Below are 21,537 nucleotides of genomic sequence, written 5' to 3'. Positions count from 1 at the left end.
CGTCACGTGGTAGTAGCTGAAATCGGGGCGGTGGTCCAGATTATCGCCACGATGACGTAATAGCTGGATTGACGGCCGCACGTTGTATTTCTGCAACAGTGGCAAAACAGGTGCGTGAGAAGCGATGCTGCGAGCCGTCCACTGCCACTGCTGTGCCCGAAAAGCGGAGAATCCAGGATCAGCCTGTCCTTTTTACGTCGTCGTCCTCAGGTCCGTCACGTGGTAGTAGCTGAAATCGGGGCGGTGGTCCAATTATCGCCACGATGACGTAATAGCTGGATTGACGGCCGCACGTTGTATTTCTGCAACAGTGGCAAAACAGGTGCGTGAGAAGCGATGCTGCGAGCCGTCCACTGCCACTGCTGTGCCCGAAAAGCGGAGAATCCAGGATCAGCCTGTCATTTTTACGTCGTCGTCCTCAGGTCCGTCACGTGGTAGTAGCTGAAATCGGGGCGGTGGTCCAGATTATCGCCACGATGACGTAATAGCTGGATTGACGGCCGCACGTTGTATTTCTGCAACAGTGGCAAAACAGGTACGTGAGAAGCGATGCTGCGAGTCGTCCACTGCCACTGCTGTGCCCGAAAAGCGGAGAATCCAGGATCAGCCTGTCCTTTTTACGTCGTCGTCCTCAGGTCCGTCACGTGGTAGTAGCTGAAATCGGGGCGGTGGTCCAGATTATCGCCACGATGACGTAATAGCTGGATTGACGGCCGCACGTTGTATTTCTGCAACAGTGGCAAAACAGGTACGTGAGAAGCGATGCTGCGAGTCGTCCACTGCCACTGCTGTGCCCGAAAAGCGGAGAATCCAGGATCAGCCTGTCCTTTTTACGTCGTCGTCCTCAGGTCCGTCACGTGGTAGTAGCTGAAATCGGGGCGGTGGTCCAGATTATCGCCACGATGACGTAATAGCTGGATTGACGGCCGCACGTTGTATTTCTGCAACAGTGGCAAAACAGGTGCGTGAGAAGCGATGCTGCGAGCCGTCCACTGCCACTGCTGTGCCCGAAAATGGGTTAATGCCCATATATGCTGAATTAGTAATTCTCGGCTTTATATTCACACGTCCCTGGGAGTCCTCATACAACTCCTGGCGCAGTGATCCAGCCGTTAAGCGAGGCGCCACTGCCCTGCGATGGCAGGTGCTGCCACCGGTGTAGCTTGTAACACCAAGGTTGCTCTTCTGGAGCTACCTCTCGCTACCAAGCTTTAATTTTACCGCCACCTGCCACTGTGGTCAGTTTGCTCTCAATCTGTCGGGCGGGTTGTGATGACGCCACACGTTCACGGGACCTAAGCGGCTCACCAATGTTTGATGGCCGTTTACTAAGGCCGCTCCGGCTGCGAGGCTTCTAAGGGTCTCTAACGCAGACTCCGCGCAATTTTTCCATCACGGGTATGCTAACGCTCTCACGTTAAAAGTGCTCCAACTTTTCCTTCGCTGCCACTTCGATCTTACAATTTCCAAGCAAAGCAAAACTTTTTTTGCCTAAGAAAACCACAATGCGGTGTTTCGTGCCGGCCTTAACGGCGTCTGCACACACGCAGGCCTCGGTGTTGTCCATCCTCCTGCTGCGCGTTACCGACCCGTCTCGGCAGAGCCGGCTGCTTTTCGGCGCATCGCCTCTGGGCACCGTATACGTGGGCGACAACCAGACGCCGGAGCGAGCGGAGTCCTTCTCTCCGGGTGTGTTCCACAAGTACCTGCCCTTTTCCAAGGTGCGTCCATGGAATTCTGCTTCCTGCTTACGCGGTGAACGAGCAGTTTGTTCGCAGCCCGGAAAGACGAAAAATGTTTGGTGGCGATTGCACGCATGTAAACGCGGCAGATCAGCGCTAGCAGGTATCGATAACGGATACGCACAGAAAAAGATGGATAAACTTGGCAACGACTCACGTAAGCATTGGGCGTGAGCCTTCGGCTGAGTCGCGCTGACACTTGCTACGCTCCAGCGTGGCTCTCCAAGCACGAACTTCGTTCGAGACGGCAGATACGGAGGTCCGCACCCTACGCGCTGTCGCCGGCGCCACTCTCGCTCTTGCAAGGTCTTAGTCGCCCGCCGTTCCTCGGGCTGCTTCGGTCTTGGCGGCGAGCCTCAAGAGCGCTACGACCGTCCCCTGCGCCACCCATAGCACTACGGCACGGCGGCTGCTGTGCCATCCGCTTGCGCTGGTTTTTCGGTTTGTTGTCTTATAGAGAACATTTGGTAGCTAGGTCCCGCAACTAGTAAGGGAATACGTTTACTTAGTGCAGCTAGTGACAGCATATCCTGCGCACGAGAGCAAAATAACTAGAAAAATAAGAATGGGGCAGAAACGTGGAGGCTAACAAAAGGGGTTCAGCTTAAGTTGGGGACAACGCAGCGAGCTACGGAAAGAAAAATGATAGGTTAAGAGGCCGGAAGCGGGCAGAGAGTGAGCGAGGGAACAAACACGGGTTAATGGTATCCCAGTCGAAATCAAGAGGAAGAAATGGGTTTTTGGCATGTGATGCGAAAGCAAGATAACCGCACTGGTCCTTGAGGACAAAAGAGTGGATTCTAAGGGAAGGGAAGCGTAGCGGGGGGCGGCAGAAAAATAGGTGGGCGGATGAGAGTAAGAAGCTTTCGGGGATTGGAGTGGCCGCAGCTGGCAAAAGGTAGTTGGAGAGATATGGGAGAAGCTTTTCTGTCCTGCAGTGGGCGTAGTCCAACTGATGATGAGAACTTTAAAGGGACACTGAGGAGAACCCTATCAAATTTTTTTTGTTAGCAATATCTGATAGTTCGGCATTTCATGGCTTTGTTGACGCTTGTCCGGGAGCGAAAGATGCATTTACTTCAAAGAAATTTGGATTCGAAGTTGAACATTTTTTCCCGCCGCTCCGATTCAAACTCGAGAACTCTTATGACGACACGGAGAACTCTTATGACGACACAGAACGGACTGACGTGAAACGTGACGTAAACGGAGACTCCGTGATTTCTGGCAGCTAGCGGTGCGGTCTAGCAGCTGCCGAAATGAAAGGTACCGCCGCCGCACGTTGAAGGCATCTATCGGGAGTCGCCACCGTCGCTTCGTTTACGTTTGCACCGGCGTCTTGCGAGCGTTACGATGGATCCCGTTCCCGAACCCGACGACGTAGTTCTCGAAAAAACTCTGGCCTGCATTTCAGCCACCTCAGCCCCACAGAGCGTGCGATGCTTTTGAGGGAGCACGGTTAGGTTAGGCGCCGGCGGGTGGTTTCCCCCTTCCTCAGAGAGCAGCCGTTGCAAAATAAATATCATAACCCCAGTGCGGGGAGTCGCAAGGGGCCAGGACAAAGTCGGCGCCTTGCGCCCATCGGAGGCTGGCCGGGGCTTTGGGGCCAACGGATTGTGATTCTTTGAACGGCGTGGTTGCACTGCGCAGCAGGCGGCGTTGAGGTCTCCCACGGTTGCAAGGGCCAAGTTATTTATTTGTTTATTTATTGCCACAAAAAAACAAATGGGTGCTCGAGGGCGGTCGCGTTTAAAGTCGGCGGCTTGAAACTAAAGCCGGCGCACGACGCTTCAGCGGCTTCCGCTAGATCCAACGGGTCCACTAGATCTGGCTCTCTCGCCCACTTGCATAAACCTTCAGATATATATGTACTGTGAATGGATAAAAATAGCCGAGCTCGAAAAGAACTGCTCCGCCCAACTGCCGCAGCTATTGAATATAACGCGCACCTCACCGCGGAGCCAAATAAGTCTGGCCGGGCCGGCGGCGGCTGGCGCACTCGGCGAGAAATGATACATGATCCATCTCCCCGCCAGTGCGGTCAGAGTGCGCCGAAGCCGCCGAACGCGTCGGCGGTCAAGTGCAGTTGGAGTATAGAGGGTCTCGCTTTGACCGACCTGACTTCGCCGTGCAGCGCGCGCGCGCGCCTCGCCGCAGCATAAACGCGCCTTATACCCTCTTTACACGGGCAGCCTTAACAGTGGTTAAGCTTAACTGCCGTTAAGGCGGTTAACCGCGGTTAGAGTTAACTGCAGTTCGCCGCGCTTACACACAGTTTAGCCATCTCGGTTAGTGCGACGAAACAGATCATGTGATACTCACCTCATTGAAGTTAAAACGTCGCCCACTGAGGCGTATTATTAAACAGGGCTACGTTGAAAAGAACACATAAGAGGAAAAACGTTGTTTCTTGTGCTAAGGCCTGCTTAAAAACTTTTTTCTTTGCGCTTTTGGTTGTCGTTAGCCGAAATCTAAAAACAAGTTCTAAACAATGATCGAGGTCGACTTCGTAGCCGACTGAGCGTTCTACTTTGGCTACTTTAGCCTCTTTTCCCCGTGACTGCTGGCTGCGACGCATCGCTGCTCACTGCTATCGTTGCTTATTTTCGTGGCTTTTCTTTCACAGTGAGTGCTGTGCTTGTGTAGTTAAGATCCTTCGGACGTCCTGTGTGTCAAGCCCATGTTGGCCTTTAGCAGGCCTGTCGTGAACGAGGGCGACGCTCAATTTTGGGCTGCGTTCGTGGCGCATCAGGCAGCGCTACAACGCCTGCGCGTACAGATGCTGGCGCTGAGCGCTGAAATTGCCATGGTGGAAGAGACGAGGAAGTGATACCGGGGGCGGCCGAAGCTCTTTTTGTTGGCGGCGGCGCACCTGTCCGTCCGTGAGCGAAATCTGTCGGCGTACCCGCGCCCAGACTCGTGGTACGAGACCACGCTTCCGCACCTTCTGGACAGCGGACTCCGAGAAAACATTCGGATCAACCGCGGCACATTCCGGTACATGGTGGCTGTTTGTGGAAGCATGAGCCGGCAAGATACCAACATGCGGAAAGCGATTCCACTGGAGAAACGCGTGGCGATCGGTTTGTACCGCCTCGCAACATCAGCAGAAGAGCGGGCTGCTGTCAACTTTTTTGACATGAGCACTGCGTCAGTTAATTTAATATTTCACGAATTTTGCAGCGTGTTTGTGGACCAGTTGGAAGCACGATTTATGCATTTCCCAACACCAGCTGAGCTTCACGAGCACGTGTAAATTCACAGCAGTCACTGCGTTAATTTAATATTTCACGAATTTTGCGGCGTTGTAGTGGAGTAGTTGGAAGTACGATTTGTGCATTTCCCAACACCAGCTGAGCTTTACGAGCACATGTGTAAATTCACAGCAGCCTGTGGTTTCTCTCAAGGTGTCGGAGCAGTGGATGGCTGTCATATCGAGGTGCGGCTCTCAAAGCAAGAAGCTGCTGAATAATACAATCATAAAGGGGTGGTACAGTGTCGCTCTACTTGCTGTCGTCGACCACACATACAGGTTCCTATGCACGAATGTTGGGAGCCCTGGTAGGAACAATGACCCGGCACTGTTTCAGAAGTCTCGACTGCCAGCTACTCTGGCTAATGAGCTGTTCCGACAAGAAACATAGCTCATTGAAGGAGTGGGAATTGGCACAATTCTTTTTGATGATCAAGCTTTCTCTTTCCGATGCACCTGATGAAGCTGTTCCTCTTGCAGGTGCCTCTGGGTTCCCCTCACAGACATTTAACTACCGGCTGCCGAGTGCCAGACGTGTTGTCGAAAATGCTTTTGGACGTGTCAAGGCATGCTTTAGAATGGTGCTGAAAGGCCTTAAGTGTGACATCCACAATGTCAATTTTTTTATCCATGCTGCTTTTGTGCTGCACATTTGTGAGCAGCTCAGTGACCACTGTGATTTAAGCTGGTTTGGTGTGCTGCAGAGCGCTAATGAAAAGCGGCTTCAGCCGGTGTGCAAAAGCAACCGCGAAGAGACGTCAGGTGCGGCCATCAGTAACGCATTGGCCAAGCACCTTGCCTTGAACTAGAACCCAGTCCGTGGGAAACCCAAGAGCAGCTAAGAAGGACACCTCTGCCAAGACGGACAGCCTTGAATGGAGCTACACACAATATTGAAGGAGCAGACTCTGGGTTCGGCTCACCTTAAACGGCTACCATTGCATGCACATGATGCATACTCCTTACCGGGGTGAAGGTTATGAGTGTTACAACTAGTGTAAATTTTGTAACCTACATGTGCTTCATAAAATAGGTTTGATTTGGTTTATGGGGTTTCATGTTCCAAAGCGGCTTGGGCTATGAGTGATGCCGTAGTGAAGGGCTGCAGAATTTTCGACCACATGGGGGTTTATTAACATGCACTGACATTGCACAGTACACGAGTGTCTTGCTTTACACCTCCATTGAAAAGCTGCCGTCGTATCCAGGCTTTCAGAAAATAGTCTTGCATTATATAGCTAATGTTAATTATTGGTTCTTGTTAAACTACAAAACGAAGTGGTTCGTACCAACTACTAGTACTCCTTATGACAAACAAACCTTCACCTACATGCAACGATCTCTAATGAACCAATAATGAAGATTTCATTACTTCCTGTAAACAAATCTCTTTCTTCAAACAGTTTTGCTCACAGACGAGAGTAAAATGCCAGCATAAGCTTTCAATTTTTTATGATTCATTCTTGTTGAGCACTGCTGTTTATGTTGCTGTTTCATTGCCATTATACTACCTTTTTCATTGTGTTTGTGTCACATGGTCTGCGTATTGGCAGCTATTCTATCACTTGCTGTTTGCTTATAATTTTCGTGTATAACTGGCCATCGTCTTGCCACATTGCCAATCAGCAACTTGTTGGTACCTTGTCAAGCAGTACAAGCTTTTAGTCTTGCACTCATACTTCTGAAAGCAGAAGTACTTGCTGAGGCATTATGTAGTTGGTTCATCATAAAGTTGAATGGCACAAAGGAACAAAAGCAGGAAGACACAGCAGTGGCGCTTTTTCTGTCTCTGTGTTTGTTCCGTTGCGCCATTCAACTTTATTCTGAAGGTAACGAAATCATGTCGGTCACAGTTGGAAGCTTCATATTTTTGCCACATCATCCACACACAAAGGAAACACAAAAATGTGACGTAAATGTGACCCAATGGTGAGGGCTTTGAAAGACTTAGTGTGATAAATTTCATTACATTCCCATCCCGACTCGTTAAACCAAAGTACGCTTTCTGTGCACAATTTCACGTCATTACTATTTTGCTGTCGTCCAAATTCCCCACTGTTCTATAACTTGCCCCCCCCCCCAAAAAAAAAAAGTTATGTTGCAAGAAAGATATCAGCACAGAAGTACTTGTATTTGGGCGTGTTGGTTCATATCTTTTCAGGAGGACACAGGGGCGCAACAAAAACACACGGACAAGAAGTAGACAGGGATTCGCACAGTGGCGCTTGGGTTGGCGAAAGTATATTAACGGTCTACGTCAAATAAAGCCTGTTGATAGTAAGCGCTCGTCCCTGTCTACTTCTTGTCCGTGTGTTTTTGTTGCGCCCCTGTGTCCTCCTGAAAAGATATCAGCCTTGTAGCAAACAGTTCCTGGTGAACATGCAACAGCCATTGGTTCTGAGTGGGGAAGCAGGTGGAGTGTTACTGCGAGAGCAGCAGCAATGTACTTGCAACAGACTTGTTTTATTATTACACTTGTGTACCCCTGCAGTGTATGCATGGGCTCTGTTAATAACTAATACTGCAAGCTACTACGGTAGCCAGCCCGCACAATACAATTCACTGTTTAAAACACAATACAAAACTTTCAGCAGTAAAAGATCTTTCATCTCATCACATGCTGTAATATCAAATAAATTCCAGCTGTTTTGATCACTCTTTATTGAGCGAGTCATTATTTTCTTTTTTGTCTAGAAACTTTGCTAGCAGTTGCACCATGCTCGCATTTATGGTATTCGCTTCCTTCTGGAGGTGCACTATTATCTCGCGCATTTTGTGTGCCTTGCGGTCGGCCTTTGCTGCTGCCTCGCTTTCTCCTTTATGCACGGCAACTAGCTGCTCTATAGCAGATCCTTGTCGCTTGTGGCGGCTCTTTTGGGGTTCCCTTCTTTTGGCGCTTGTGCCAGCACCGGCACTACTGCTTGGCCCTGCTGTGGCACTGCTGCTTACGCCAGCACTGGCTCTGTTGTGTCGCCGCTGCTGCTGCCTGTGCTTTGCAGTACAGGTACTGCAGCACTGGCACTGCAAATGGGGGAGCTGGCCGCAAGTTGTGCGAGGTCGTCTCTTCTTCTTCCTTCAGGCAGGCTGTCCTCCCATGACAGGAGCACTTCCGAGCCGTGTGGTGCCTCATTGACAACTGGCAGCTGAAAATGATGAAACATACAAGACAACATGTTATCATCTCAGAAAAGATATTAAATGTGTCTTCATGTAATGAAATCATCCGCTTCCATAATATATATGACAAAAACACTAACTTATGATGGCCAATCTGGAAAGAAGGCAGCGGTTCAAATTTTTTGTTTTTCTGAACATAACTAAATAGATATATGAAGATCCAGACATATACATCAGCATTCCCTAGCCCCAACTTTTACATGAACCAATGGGTTCAGTTCAGTTTTTTCCTGAATACTGTTGCGGAGTTCAATCGCCTTCCTTTAGGTTTATGTGACTCGAAATATTTTGTGAAGGAGTTGGAGGATTTTTGTACGGCTCCTAGTGTTGGTGTTGTGATGAATGTTGGATTTTATGTCCTTTAAATGACTTGTGGCTGTTGCGGCTAATGGTTTTACGGCTTTTATAATTGTGTGCCCTCCTGCTTGGGCCAAAGTTATGGCTTGCAGTATGTACAAATAAATAAATGAATGAACAGCTGGACAAGACAGTATACCAAGCTGATCAAAGTCAATAACAAGCAATATGTTAAACATCTGCAAGCATGTGGGGCATGGTTGACCAAGGGTAAATCGAGCTGATGAGGTTACGTTGAACAGAAGTACATGGAAGGTGAGGTGCGAAGTCTGGCACGAGAAGGCGCTGCGATTTGAAGATGCAAGTGCCATTTCCGCTTCCCATTGCCATTAATGCCCATGGTTGTGGGAGTAGCTTACTCTGAATCCCCCCCTCCCCTGAGTCTGTGCAATGGTTCCAAAGGAAGGATTGCTGGGTCAGTTGGTTCATCATTCAAGGCTTAAGAACTGCACGAAAAATGGGATGATACAGAAAGAAGGAATAGACAGCACTGAACCTGCAATTGAGTGTATTTTATGTGAAATGGCAATAAATACAGAAAGCATGCACAAAGAGCTTATAGACAAAAACGCAATACAATACAGACATTACTTATATACTTCGAACGAAGACAGCGCAAAAAAGGACAACCACAGAAGAGGACACTACACAAAGAAAGCTTCTCTTCTGTGGTTGTCCTTTTTTACGCTGTCGTTCATTCCAAGTACGAATCACCAACTAGCCCACCACTTTGTTTTATTGAATACTTGGGCATTACAGATATCACATAGAAATTTATTATCCACTTTGCTACTTCCCTTCAGTGTCCCTGTAGAGAAACAACAGTTCGCAATAACAGCTTATGATCCACAGATTGCTGCATTACTCCACTGTATTCAAGCCCAGTTGCTAATAGAATCAATGGACGACGATGAGTATCTACAAGAGATAAGGATGAAGGTGAAGCTGCATATGCACAGGTGTGAAAGATGAATTGTCATACAGCAGTAGCAATATTAATATATCACGCAAATAAAGGCACCAAAATTCTGGTGCATACCATAACTTCATCTTACTAGAGACTTAAGTCGTATCCATCTGCAGTGTGTGCCTCTTGACATATGATTCCCACTTGAAAAAAAAGGACGTATCCTAAACCAGCAACGCACATTGAACTCTTTGTACAACAAAGAGTTATTTGCTCTGGCATGGTAACATTAAGTATATGGGGAGACAACCAGCTAACCACCGATATGTATAATTGCTAGAAAAAAAACAAGGACTTATGAACGAGCAGTGAGAGTTGCTTGGCTAGTTGGTTCACGTTTCATGACAAAGAACAACAGCACAAGGAAAAAAATGTAGACGTGGAGGCCAGTGCCCATGCTTGTGGGAGTGGTTTACACAACTGCTTGAGTCTGTTCTTTATTATCTATTGTAGGCCAGCATTTTATAATGAGTATAAGTTCCGCACTGAGAAATGAGCAGCAATAGAATTCTGAAGTGATCTGAACGACAGATTGCACGCAATGGTATAAATCACAAATAACCTCTAAACTTTCCTCGACTCGCCCATCATCGTTGATGGGAAGGCCGCCGAGGAAACTGGAGCTGCCAGTAGAAGATCCATGGGACACGAGCGGACCCAGTTGAAGTGCCTGTCCGTCTCAGCTGCCTGGACAAATAAAAATGATATGAGCTATAAAATGTGTTGCTAAAAAAACATTTGAAGGCTGTGATCACAGCATTTCTCTCACTGGATTAAGCTTCACTGTACACATTCTCAATGCAAGAATAAAATTTCATAGATGTGTCTAATGACAGTTACTGGTGAAATTAATGCATGCAATTTACATTTGCGATGTGGCTAAACTACATCCTGCTAGTTGCTGTTTTGCAATTGAAGCCACGACTGTGCATTATGGTTCAACTATTGTCATTCTAGCAACATCTTACTTGGTTCATTTCTAGATTTATTTCTTTCATATATCTTTCCGAGGCTGCACTGTGTATACTACTTCACAAATGCTGCTAGTACACAGTGAAGCCTGGTAAAGAAATATGAAATAAATCAGAAATTCAATTAACTACATTGTGGCTCTAGCAGGTGGCCAGAAATAGCGACACGTATAGCAATGCTGTCAGCGCTGCAGCTCGAAATTTGCAAATAAAAACGACGAACAACACGTGTGTAACGAGGAAGTAGAAGTTTGCATGCAGCGCCGTGCACGCGTGCACGAGCGAAGATTCTAAGTGCTGCGTATGCTGCTCCTGCCTGGGGTCATTACTCTCGATTCTTTACTACCTCAACAATGCATTCTCAAGATCGTCTTCGACACTCCAGAACTGTGCGACGACGGCGAAGAGAATCGACGCGTTGCTCCAGCGACAACACATGCTACTGTCGCACATGCGAGGCTGACGTAAGCAGTTCAGCTGCACTATGAAAACAGCGCCAAGAACCCGATGGCACGAGCATCGTTCGGTAAAGGTCGCACTTACCGTATTTCTTGTTGAGGTTTTCCATTTTCAGCTTCACTTGTTTGCTGGTGTATGGGCCTTGTCCCGGCGGCAGCCCGGCGTTCAGTTCCGCTACAATCGCAACATATATCCGAGCGTTGCGCGTGTTACCGTATCAGATCCGTATCCGATGCGTATCAGGGCCGCGGTTGTTGAATCAAGCCAAATGACACAACTCTGAGAGGACGAGTCGTTCGATGTTGCTGCTGCCACGGGCGCCGCTATCTTGTCGGTTAAGGTAGCAAACGGTGGTCAGCAAGCTCGGTTTGGGTAACCGTGGTTAGGTGGCGTAACTGCAGTTTCGTCTGCCGTGTGAGAGCGGCTAACTATAGTTACGGGGAACCGTAGTTGCCTTAACTGTGGTTAAGGTCGCCCGTGTAGATTCGGTATTAACAGAGCCTGCGCTTAACCGCTAACCAACGTATGCAGCGGCGGCATCCATGGGAGCCACTGAAACCCCCCGCCAACTCACTGAATAAAAGAGAAGAAGTCTGGTGCCGAGATTCGGAATCGAACCAGGGCCTTCGGCGTTTGAGGCGGGAACGCTACCGCTCCGCCACGACGGCTCAAGTTCACGGCTCAAGTTAGAGCCGTTAATAAAGGCGCATCTAGTGAATGCACTCTTCTGATGCAGAAATCTCTGCGCTTTCGCTAGGTATATCCTGGCCTAACAGAGCTAGGCCATCAGCAATTTTTCTGAACTGACTTGTACTTTGTCTCCCGTCATTAATAAACGATTTGCGTTAAGTAGTTTGAAGTTGACTGGCACAGCCGGAAATGTTTCGCCGGGCGAGCGTGCGAATACACAAGTGCTGCCTTGTACGATCACCGACCATCGTGCCATCATGGCTTTTCATCGACCGTGGCGATCATCTGACAGGCCTTAACTGGCTCCTTCAAAGGCTAACTAGCACTTGAAGCGGCACTTGGAGTTCCTCTGCTGTTCGGCGCTTGTAAATCAAAGCGCGTCAAAAACAAAACCACAGGGCACGCAAAGCTCATAGACGCGAAGCGCCATAAAAAATCGACTCTCCTGGCCGCCTGTGGCGCCGCCAAGCATCCGTTTTCTTTGCTTCCAACATTCAGCTGGTCTTTTGCCTGCCTTCCTTGTGTGATAAAAGTGCACTACTGGTTTTTAAACAAAACTTACTTCAGTATTGATCTGCGCAACCTACCTTTGTCAGCCTCAGAAATTCGCGAACCCAAGTAGGATGGAAAATTCTTCCAAGGTGGCGTCTCTTGTCCCATGGCGTCACCACGCTTGTACTTGCGAGATTGGCCTGTGGTGGCGATACCTGTATTTTGGGTCTTGCTATTTTCTACCTTACAAGAGCTTTGTTTTCAGTAAGAGCGGCGTTTTTGTGATCAGGAGCTGGTATTCTATCGATACAAGCCAACTTCAATTTCTCCTCAGTGTCCCTTTAACTGCAGAAAATCCGGCGTCATCGTCGGCGTCGTCAGCGTCAATGTTCTCAGGGAAAAATCCCGGAGAAAAAATTGGTGGGGACACTCAAGCTGAGCCTTGAGGGTATGACGTGATAGCGTAATGGGTTAATTCCAATATATGTAGAAGGTCATTCTCTACATTCTAGACCCTGGGAATCCTCATACCGCCGAAACGCGCAGGACTCAAGTTGCAGTCGCAGTTCGTCGGCACATCGTTCCCGACAAACCCGATGTCACGAACGCCAGCAAACGGGCAGCAAGACGCAAGCTTGGTAGTGAACGCGCCTCGGATGTGCCCTGCGTTGTTCGCCGCTCACTGCGTGATTCCGCACCGCCCCACTGCACCCGAACGAGACGAGCGGGAGGCGCTGGGGAAGTTGCGTACATTGCGAGGAGGAGAAGGAGGGAGTGGTCGTAGTGGGCGCCGCCTGATGGCTCTACGTGCGCGCCAAGTGAAGAGGAAAGGGGGCGGAAACGTACTTTCCTGCTTGCTTGACAGCGACTTCTGTAATTTCTATGCTCATAATTACTAACATACACCACAGTGCATGTATCTAAAGCACCCTTCTACATCAACACCGTATTTACTAGACGCGCCTTTGTTCATTCCAAACTATCGAGCTAGTGCGGCGGAGCTTTTCTTCCCGGTTTCTAAATGCTCGGTTCAGTTTGGAATACCTTTTAAATGTCACGCGTACGAAATTGCTAAAAGATTTGCTTGACTGTGTCTTCCCCGAGCCAATATATCGATCTCTGTATAGTGGAGGCCAAGGAGGAAAGGACGCCAGGAGTAAGGAAAATGGTGATGCCAGTGGGTGTGAAGACGTTTTTCTTCAAGTTGCACATTGGTACGTTGCCGGTTAAAACATGGATGGAGGAGAAGGGATTGTTTTTACCATGGGCTGCTGACTGCTTGTTGATTCACAAACCAGAGTCAAAAGAACACGTCTTTATTGATTGATGAGATGCGCTGCTCTTTTGTAGGACGTGCTCTAGCGTACAATAAAAAAAGACTTACCCCTGACGCCGTATGGGATACGATTCCTGGACGTTGAGCTGGATCTTTATAAATACGATGTAATTTTCCTTCTTGGCCTGCACAGCATTTGGCGAAGCAGAATGGCTGCACGACACTGCGATGAAGATGCGCGGTCTGTCCGGGATTACTTCAAAGAAAACATATTTAGGCTGCGTGAAGTGTACAAGGAGTTATGTTTTTGAGGTGAAGTTATCGAGTTGAGGGATGAGTTGGGTTCTTTGAAACAGTTTTGATTTTCTCACATGAGTGAAACGCATGTCCGCTCTTGATGTTTGAGAGTGCATAGCAGAACATATCTTTGTGATGTGTTGTAAACTGTCGAAACAGGCAATAAAGGCAAAAAAAGAGCTGGCGTGGCGGAGTGGTTAGCGCGCTCGTCTCGCACTCCGGAGTACCCGGCTCGATCCCCCAGTCGACCAAATTCCTACTCGTTTTTATTTATTAATACTTCTGGAATTTTTCGCTCACGGCCAACGCCGCAGACGACGGAACCGGTTGGTTTTTCTGCGACACGGGGCCGTTAAAGCCTAGATGACTCAGCTAGGTCGCGTGACCATGTGTAGTCATCACAGCCTGCTCACAAGAGTGCGAGAAAACTGATCTCCGTGGCAGGCGGCAGTTGAATTAATGATTAGTCGCTAGAGGCTACACGGGAAGAGCGACCTGGGTCGCAGAAGCCTCACCGGCGGCAGCACTTGCCACGTTAGGGCAGTAGCGCGTTGGTTGAGCGCTGCACCTCTGCGCCAGGAATGGTATCAGCACTCCTAGGGATTCATGAATTTCGAGAATGTCGAATTCCGCATATATGGGCACCAACCCATGAACGCCGTCGCACCATACTCTTAAGGCGGAGCTGAAGTGTCCCTCCAATTTTTGTTTTTTTGGCTGCACGCAGTGAGAATCTTGACTGAGCTCCATCTCACCTAGCGCTTCGCTTCCGAGCTGCCGACAGAATCGATGGGACCTGCTCACGGGGCCTTCTACCAAGATCACGTGGGCCCCCGGTCATAAAGGCGTAGAAGGCAAGGCCAGGGCTGACACCCTAGCTTATGATTACACCAACCGGGCACAGAGGCCAGACATGTAGCCCCTTTCGGCCCACAGCTGTGCACGCCTTCAGGCCTTGTGGCTGAGTCGACGCTTTTAGCCTCCTCGCAAACACCTTTCATCGCTGGGTGCCTACACGCTCCGCCGAGCCCAGACTCTCTCCCTCCTGAACCACCAGCGCTATATATATAATTGCTTGCCCATGGTGCTGCGTCACCACCGCATTTCTCCATATCACATGCACGTGCACTCAAAATACCACTACCTAAAGCCGCTCAATGCGGCCTTAAAGCAGTGCCGCCAACCACTGCAACCACGGAAGCCCAAGAGGCGCTCATCACCATCTCTACAGCATCGGCCAGCGCCACTGCGGTCTTGGACTGAAAGTTCGCCTGATTCGCTCTAACAGCCATATTCCTCCTCTCAATAGATGTTCATTCCTTCCTTCCTTTGCGGCTCCAATAGCCAGCAGCGGAAGCACAGCTGCGCGTGTGTAAAAATCACACCTTTCTATTCGTCTCTTCGCAGCCCTGCCGCTTTTTATAGCGACAGCTGTTAGGCGCCCGTCCCTGCCTTGCGCGACCACTGTCGTCTCCGTCGGCGTAACCGGCGGTACGTTAATGACATCCATCACCGGGTGGATGTCACCGGGTCGCATAACCATACAGGTGTCTCTGTTTGCAACAGCCGCCTGCCAGTGAAAGGGGTGAGTCACTTGACCACTACACCAGTGCGATATGAGATTACTCTTTATCTTATCTTTTCTGCCCCAAAATAGCCCCAAAGCTAAGCCTAAACAGCTATCACTGAATCTCGCGTTACATAGTCCTAACCATCCTGGGAGTTTTTTACTCCGCATTCTTGTCTAATTTCTCCATCGGCCGCTGTTCTTGTCTTTAGTTGCTCTCGCCTTTTTTTTCATGGAAATTGCCTTTTAGCTCTTCTTTTCACCTCTCTATCGACTGCAGCGACCCTCCGATTTCTCCCCCTACTTCGTACCTTCCTTGTCCCGTCTTCGACCCTCCATTCGTTGTCTCATCTTTCCGCTTCGATCGGTCACATTGGACGGGCTTCATCCACGCGACGGCTCCGCTGAGCTCAGTGTGAAAGCTCACGCAACAAAAAGCAGACCTTGCGGGATACCCATTGTCTCCCTCATTTCAGTCACCTATGGTTGCACGTACGTGAAATGACGTCGAACACGAAAATGCCCTTTTACTGCATCCTTCGCTTTGTTTATTTTCAGAAAGCGCTTCTACAAGGACGCATTTTGACTAGTGGGTTGCGACGAAAACTACGGCGACTACAAACATTCTTTTAACGGCAATCATCGCATTAACAGCTAGAGCTATAAAATTCTAGTGAAATGTGGAAGCTGCAGACACACGGAGAATGTGTACGGGGTAGTGCTTCCGGCACGCGTAGAGGCTTTCTACACGGCTCTCCTAATGCGACACTCAGCCGAAATGCTTGGAAAGCGACACGCACTCTGGAAAGCTTATTGCGGCGTCAAATATCAGGACTGCTTCGTCCGTCATATTTGAAGGACGACTGCGGCCGTAGATTGAAAGACATTTAGAACGAGATTTGCAATTGCAGAATGAATATGGCGCTATGCAAATTTTTAATGCGAAAGCATTACTGGACCTATTAGAAGAAAGCCAGCGGCGTCAGTGTGTGTGTGTGTGTGTGTGTGTGTGTGTGTGTGTGTGTGTGTGTGTGTGTGTGTGTGTGTGTGTGTGTGTGTGTGTGTGTGTGTGTGTGTGTGTGTGTGTGTGTGTGTGTGTGTGTGTGTGTGTGTGTGTGTGTGTGCGTGTGTGTGTGTGTGTGTGCGTGCGTGCGTGCGTGCGTGTGTGTGAGTGAGTGTGTGTGTGTGTGTGTCACATATATTAAAGAGCCTAAATTAAATTTTAAAGGAAAGTGGTGAAGACTACGTGGATTAACCGAAGAATAAAGAAGAGGAAGAAGAAGCATTCGGTGAGGTGGAGAGAGATGATTGGTGGAGAAGAGAAGAAGACGACGACAAGGCTTACGTGGACTAACACCGAGGCTATAAAAGGGCGAGTGAGAGCGAGGCACGGGGGGAACAGCAGAGAAGCGGAGGCTCCGGCGGGTCAGGGACACATCGGCTGGAAGGGAGCGGCGCCGGCTACTGCTCCGGTGAGCTCGCATTCTACGGCTTCGCATCGTGGACTTCCTGCCGTGCCTGAGCCCGTTCCAGGGAGTCAACGGAGGACGCTACCACCTGCTACGGCCAGGGGTGTCTCCAGCGCTGTTGCCACCCATACGGGTGGTGCCCCCAACGCCAACACACCGGCATCACCTACACGGGAGCTTGGACCGGGAGCTTATACGACGCAGCCAGCGACGCCGCCAGCGACGCCAGCCCAAGCATGTCGAACGCCGCCTCGACGCCGGATACTGGATCCATACAACGCCGCAGCCGCACCGAACCAACCGTGAGCACGAACGCCGGCCACGAATAGTAGAACGCTAGTAGTAGACGCTGGTAGCAGTTTGCCCGGGTCGTGTGTACTTATAGTCTTTGTGTTTTGTGTTAGTTCTGTTACTTTTTTCTTCTAGTCTGTGTGTCGCGTAGGGTGTATTAAATGTGCGTTTCTGTGGGTGCACCCGTCGCCTAGTCCATTCTTTCGGTCCGAGTGTTCTCCGGAGAGATCCGTGAATGTGTGTGTGTGTGTGTGTGTGTGTGTGTGTGTGTGTGTGTGTGTGTGTGTGTGTGTGTGTGTGTGTGTGTGTGTGTGTGTGTGTGTGTGTGTGTGTGTGTGTGTGTGTGTGTGTGTGTGTGTGTGTGTGTGTGTGTGTGTGTGTGTGTGTGTGTGTGTGTGTGTGTGTGTGTGTGTGTGTGTGTGTGTGTGTGTGTGTGTGTGTGTGTGTGTGTGTGTGTGTGTGTGTGTGTGTGTGTGTGTGTGTGTGTGTGTGTGTGTGTGTGTGTGTGTGTGTGTGTGTGTGTGTGTGTGTGTGTGTGTGTGTGTGTGTGTGTGTGTGTGTGTGTGTGTGTGTGTGTGTGTGTGTGTGTGTGTGTGTGTGTGTGTGTGCCGAAAGAAGTGGCGAAGTAAAAAATTTTAAGCGGACACGAAAAAAAAATTTGACGAGAGGTTAAAAACGCGGAAGGTAAAAATTGGATAAATTTAATGAAAAAGAAGCACAGTGCAGAACTATATCGATACTGGAAAAGGGAGATCAGGAAGGAAACGTTTTATGATAACTCAAAAGGCAGTGCCCTCCTCTTTGAAGCTAAGACAGGGTGTCTTAGAACGCGAAGCTACAAAAAGAAATTTAACGAAGAAGACACATGTGCTGTGTGTGGTAAATCTGTAGAAACAATTGAATGCCCCATACTCGAATGGGATGGTATCCAGGCGGATGTCGATGCAGGCAGTTACTCTTCCTGAGGCACTAGGGTTTAGAGACAACAGTGGTCACGTAAATAAATCTGCGGTGGAAAAAACCAAAAAGCGATTGGAAAATTTGTAGCTCAAAAGCAGAGAGGTGACATCAGATTAGAGGTGTAGAAAGACGTATTTAAAGAAATTGGCGAATTTCAAAATTTACAAGTTAAACAAAAGGAAAGAAAAAAGCCGACATGGTGGCAACTGCCACCACCTCGTTTCAAAGGCGGCCCTCCTACCATCCATCCATCCATGCAGCCCCCCCCCTGCTACAGTGGACTAGAAGTTCACTGCACCCCTTCGAAGCTGCGGTCCCCACTCAAGAACGAAGTGGCTTTTCTCCGCAATATGCAAGAGTGTAGTTCCTCCCTCCGTGGTGGGGGATAGTCCCGCTACCTGAATTATTATGCTAGCACTGTCATGAGGATAGGCCGACGCCATTGGCTGGAAGCTGGTCCTTTGACGCGTAAAAGCCGCCTCATTCTTCAGTTGAATCCCATTAGTCTGATTACGAGAAAACTCGCGTCTTGTGTGTGTGTGTGTGTGTGTGTGTGTGTGTGTGTGTGTGTGTGTGTGTGTGTGTGTGTGTGTGTGTGTGTGTGTGTGTGTGTGTGTGTGTGTGTGTGTGTGTGTGTGTGTGTGTGTGTGTGTGTGTGTGTGTGTGTGTGTGTGTGTGTGTGTGTGTGTGTGTGTGTGTGTGTGTGTGTGTGTGTGTGTGTGTGTGTGTGTGTGTGTGTGTGTGTGTGTGTGTGTGTGTGTGTGTGTGTGTGTGTGTGTGTGTGTGTGTGTGTGTGTGTGTGTGTGTGTGTGTGTGTGTGTGTGTGTGTGTGTGTGTGTGTGTGTGTGTGTGCGTGTGTGTGTGTGTGTGTGTGTGTGTGTGTGTGTGTGTGTGTGTGTGTGTGTGTGTGTGTGTGTGTGTGTGTGTGTGTGTGTGTGTGTGTGTGTGTGTGTGTGTGTGTGTGTGTGTGTGTGTGTGTGTGTGTGTGTGTGTGTGTGTGTGTGTGTGTGTGTGTGTGTGTGTGTGTGTGTGTGTGTGTGTGTGTGTGTGTGTGTGTGTGTGTGTGTGTGTGTGTGTGTGTGTGTGGATGCTACAGAAAATCCTAGCGACGGCAAGAAAAATAGGGTGATATCAAGCAGCCATATGAGGCACACAGTAAGCCATGCACCGCCATTTCAGACAGTCCTATCCATGTCGTTCTTCTATATGCAACCGCCACTGCTCAATCTAAGTGTGGAGCTGGTTTTCCCGATATACGTACCTAAATTGCGACGCACCCGTTTGTGCTAAAGCGTTCCAGGTGGTGCCATAACATTTTTCTTTTCATGCAGGTTACATGTGCTAATCAAGTTGGAGGCTAACTTGCTTATGGATTTGAACCACCGACATATGCACTTTAAATTGTATGCCTTCACACAGGCTTCCGTATCAAAATTGTGATAAAACCGTTCGTCCTACAGCGTTCCGAGTGGTGTCATACGCGCCTGTGTGTGTATGGGTGGTGTCGTACTTTGAAAAAAAAACTCATCGCTTGAAATCACTTCGGTTCGCAAACATCAACCAGACGACTTGTGCCCACGACATGCTTTCGTATTCCCACACGTAAGTAGTCTCAAGTGTCTCTGAGGGTTTTTGTAGCGACAGCTGCACTATGCTAGTCCGAGCCGCGTTTCGCGTGGTGAGCCGGAGCCGGAACTGCGCATGCGCCGTTACTATGACAACCAGCTGCACCGTTCCACGGGTGTTCGCCACTTGCCATGCCGGTCTCCACCGCTGCGCCGATGCGTGACACCTACTGCGCCCTTTCCTTTCCTCGAAAACGTTTCCTTTCCGCAAAACACGTGCTTCCGCAAGGTTGAGGGGCCCACCGAGATGTCTAGATCTGAGATCTACTTCGTCATTTCCTTTCGTCGAAAGCGTTTCTATTCCTCAAAGAAAAAAAAATGAGTTTATTAGTAAAGTTAAGAATGATGGAATGATGGAAATAGAGGCGCGGTGGGGGCAAAACCGCGTCCGCTGAAGCGACGACGCTGGTTTGGGCAACAGATATTGCAAGTGCAGATGAAATCCCAGTGATGTCATCACTGGTTGACCTCAGTGTCGTTCACCACATTGGGGTTACGGCGCATGCGCAAGGCATGCTATGCGCGAGGAGCATGCGGTAGTGAGGAGTGACGTCACGTCTGACTGCCGCCTATGCGCCGTTGTCATGGCAACCAACTGCGCCGTTCCGCCGGTGTTGCAGTTGCGACTGGCTATGGCTTGGTTTGGTTTTTGGGGTTTCAGCGTCCCAAAGCGACTAAGGCTATGAGGGACGCCGTAGTGAAGGCCTCCGGAAATTTCTACCACCAAGGGTTCTTTAGTGCACTGACGTCGCACAGTACACGGGCCTCTAGAATTTCGCCTCCAACGAAATTCGACCGCCGAGGCCGGGATCGAAACCGCGTCTTTCGGGCCAGCAGCCGAGCGCCATAACCACTGAGCCACTGCGGCAGCTCCTGGCTATGGAGCTTGACGTATAAAAGCCCTGAGGGTATGCGCAGTGCTGTAGTCGGACACAACTTAAGTCTGCAGTGAAGCCCCGCCCACATTCAGGACCAGCGAACAGAATTCCTCCACGACGAAAAAGTAGTGCGTTGTTAAAACTTCTCACGTCACCTAAACAAGAAGCTCATCACAGGAAAAAAAGTTGTAACCTTTAGAATTTTGATACCTGGCTTGGTTAATAATGCCAAACATTAAAAAGCTGATTCCGTTCACTTCTGTGACTGGCTAGCGGGAAAATACTGTCTGCACGTGGCAGCGATTGCGGCTCAGCTTGACCCAGTGGTCATATGTGAGGTGCACAACAAATCCTCAGCAAATTTTTCAGTGCGATGCGTCGACAGTGGTGCGTCGATAGCGGACCGCTGCGTGTGTGCGCCTGCGAATGGTGCGTGCGAGGCGACGGCGACGAAGAGCGTGGCGAGCACGGGGAGCGGGAAGCTGACGTGTCGGAAAACCGAGGTGTGAAGGGGAGAGCGCAGCGGAGATCGTGTCATTCAAGCGCAGGAGGGGGAGTCCGCCGCGGAGGCTGAGTGGTTATAGAGCTCGGCTGCTGGCCCGAAAGACGCGGGTTCGATCCCGGCCGCGGCGGTCAAATTTCGATGGAGGCTAAATTCTATAGGTCCGTGTATTGTGCGATGTCAGTGCACGTTGAAGAACCCCAGGTCGTCGAAATTTCCGAAGCCCTTCATTACGGCGTCTCTCATAGACTGAGTCGATTTGGGACGTTAAAACCCCCCATAAACCATAAAACCAAGCGCAGGAGGCAGCCGTCGGACTTTGAGTCCGGGCTTCCGAGAGGCTTCCTTGGATAGCCTGCGTAAGCCTACGGAGTTTCGGAACGCCTTCGACGGGTCCTGGCTGCACTTCTTCGGCTGCTGCCAAGTTCTTGGGGCGGCTGACGGGAGTCCACCGGCGTCTTCCTGTGGTCCTCTCCGCTCCTACTAACCCCTGGCTCCCATCCGCCACTTCCTTCGACGCAACGCCAGCAAAGCGTCGCAGTTCACCAACCCGCGTCCGTCCTG

At 49.7% G+C, this 21,537-nt stretch overlaps 1 protein-coding gene across 1 annotated transcript in view; it reads left to right on the top strand.

The window, feature by feature from the left end:
* Positions 1 to 21,537, top strand: part of LOC144119384 (putative chitinase 10) — a 106,070-nt gene that overhangs the window by 41,791 nt on the left and 42,742 nt on the right. Inside the window, exon 5 of the mRNA XM_077652014.1 lies at positions 1,551 to 1,721. Coding sequence (XP_077508140.1) covers positions 1,551 to 1,721 — 171 coding nt within the window. The remainder of the gene's footprint in view (positions 1 to 1,550; positions 1,722 to 21,537) is intronic.

This window comes from Amblyomma americanum, chromosome 2 (assembly GCF_052857255.1).
Source record: "Amblyomma americanum isolate KBUSLIRL-KWMA chromosome 2, ASM5285725v1, whole genome shotgun sequence".
NCBI classification, from domain to species: Eukaryota; Metazoa; Arthropoda; class Arachnida; order Ixodida; family Ixodidae; genus Amblyomma; species Amblyomma americanum.
The sequence above is the reverse complement of the archived record's forward strand: the minus strand, read 5'-3'. Positions and strand labels throughout refer to the sequence as shown.